The sequence below is a fragment of the Aplysia californica genome, unplaced genomic scaffold (assembly GCF_000002075.1).
Source record: "Aplysia californica isolate F4 #8 unplaced genomic scaffold, AplCal3.0 scaffold00973, whole genome shotgun sequence".
Lineage (NCBI taxonomy): Eukaryota > Metazoa > Mollusca > Gastropoda > Aplysiida > Aplysiidae > Aplysia > Aplysia californica.
In genome coordinates this window covers 199,095-200,946 of record NW_004798243.1, presented here as the reverse complement: position 1 = coordinate 200,946, position 1,852 = coordinate 199,095, and the positions used below count along the sequence as shown (strand labels likewise).

At 43.1% G+C, this 1,852-nt stretch overlaps 1 protein-coding gene across 1 annotated transcript in view; it reads left to right on the top strand.

Moving 5' to 3' along the window:
- LOC101860703 (large subunit GTPase 1 homolog) overlaps positions 1-1,852 on the top strand; it is a gene marked incomplete in the record, with an annotated part of 19,686 nt that overhangs the window by 12,989 nt on the left and 4,845 nt on the right. Inside the window, 2 exon segments of the mRNA XM_013089534.2 lie at positions 772-895; positions 1,638-1,717. Coding sequence (XP_012944988.1) covers positions 772-895; positions 1,638-1,717 — 204 coding nt within the window.

The window sequence follows — 1,852 nt, the reverse complement described above, 5'->3', positions numbered from 1 at the left end:
CCCCACAGACCCTCCACGTAGACCCGTGCCTGGTGGTATGACTGTAGTACCATCCTATCTTATTGTCTCCTCCCCCCCACAGACCCTCCACGTAGACCCGTGCCTGGTGGTGTGACTGTAGTACCATCCTATCATATTGTTTCCTCGTATGTTCTCCTAGACCCTCCACGTAGACCCGTGCCTGGTACTGTGTGACTGTATTACCATCCTATCATATTGTTTCCTCGTATGTTCTCTCCCCATCAACGGCATCCTCCCCATCGATGAGCTCCGAGACCACGTGCCTCCCGTCAGCCTCGTATCCTTTGGGGGATTTTTTATAACTTGTTTGTACGAGTCTCTCAATTGAGTCAATAGTGCCGTAAAACGCTTACTCAATGAATCAATCAATCTATCTATTGTTCTTCATGTCTTAACCCTATCCGTACGTCGTGTTTTACTATCGTATCCTTCTTGGGATTAGTTTTACTTATTTGTACGAGTCTCTCAATTGAGTCAATAGTGCCGTAAAAACCCTACTCAATCAAATATAAAAAAATCATAGGAGTCTTATCGTTCTTCTTGTGTTAATGGGTAGTTTGAGATGCTAGTTGTTGGTCAGACTTTTCTGTGTGGGTGGTTGGCGGGTGCTCTGGTGTGGTTTGCATCTTATTTCCTATCAAACGTCTATCGTCTTTATCTCCACTCCTTCGGCACTTATATGACCTTATTGTGTTGCAAGAGGGTTGTTTTTTTTCCTTCCTGGCTGTTGTTGGCCTTGACTGGCACCAGGTTTGTGACTACATCCCTCGGCAGGTTCTGGAGGCGACGTACAGCATCATGATCCCCCGGCCGTCAGTGGACGACGACGCCAGCCGGCCACCCACAGCCGAGGAGCTGCTCATGTCGTACGGAGGTCAGTGGAACTCTCGTGTGTATGTGTGTGTACGCGTGGTGAAACACCAAACCAATGTGCCAGGATCTGGATAATAAAGATGTATCTTGTCTTATCTTATACGTAGCTGCCGACAATCAGTCTGGTAGAAAATCACGGGTTCGTACCGGTCTTGGGAAAACTGGAAAACTCTTTTGGAATTAAAAAAATTTGGGGGGGGGGGGAATTTTGGGAAATTAGCAGAATTCTTGGAAAAATAAATTTTTAACTATATTCTATTGTAAAAATATTTCCTCCAAGTTTAAAAAAGGCCTCAACTTTACGCATTCTGAGCAAAGCAGTGACAAAATGTCTGGTCACGGGGGCTTATTCAGGCTGCTATACAAAAATTCTCTCATCCTCTTCATATAAAACCAGCCGGCATGCGTAGCGGACAAGACCATTTTTTCTTCCGAAATGACACGTTTTTTGTCTTGGAAAAAGAAATCTGGTCTTAAAAACTCTTGGAAATGTCTTGGAAAAAAAAATCTCCTGCTCAGTATGAAACCTGGAAAATATGTACGTTATACATCTGTTGTCTTTATCTCCCCTCCTTTTTTGTGTTTGTTACTCTCTTGTAACACCTCTAATCTTCAGCGCTTATATGATCTTATTGTTTCAAATGCCGTAAAACTCTTACGAAAAAAAACCTAAACAAAACTGGTACAGCCACAACCAACACGTAATTCTGTGATTGTGATGTCGTTGTTTCTCCTCCCCCCAGCCATGCGAGGGTTCATGACCCCACGAGGTGTGGCCGACGCCCCCCGGGCCGCCCGCTACATTCTCAAAGACTTTGTCAAGGTAGGTCACTCGTTGTGCTGTGTCAGAATGCTCACAGAGGTTTGCTCTAGAATAATAATAATAATTACAATAATAATAATAATAACAATGACAATAATAATAGTAATAGAAATAATAACAATAATAAAAATTATA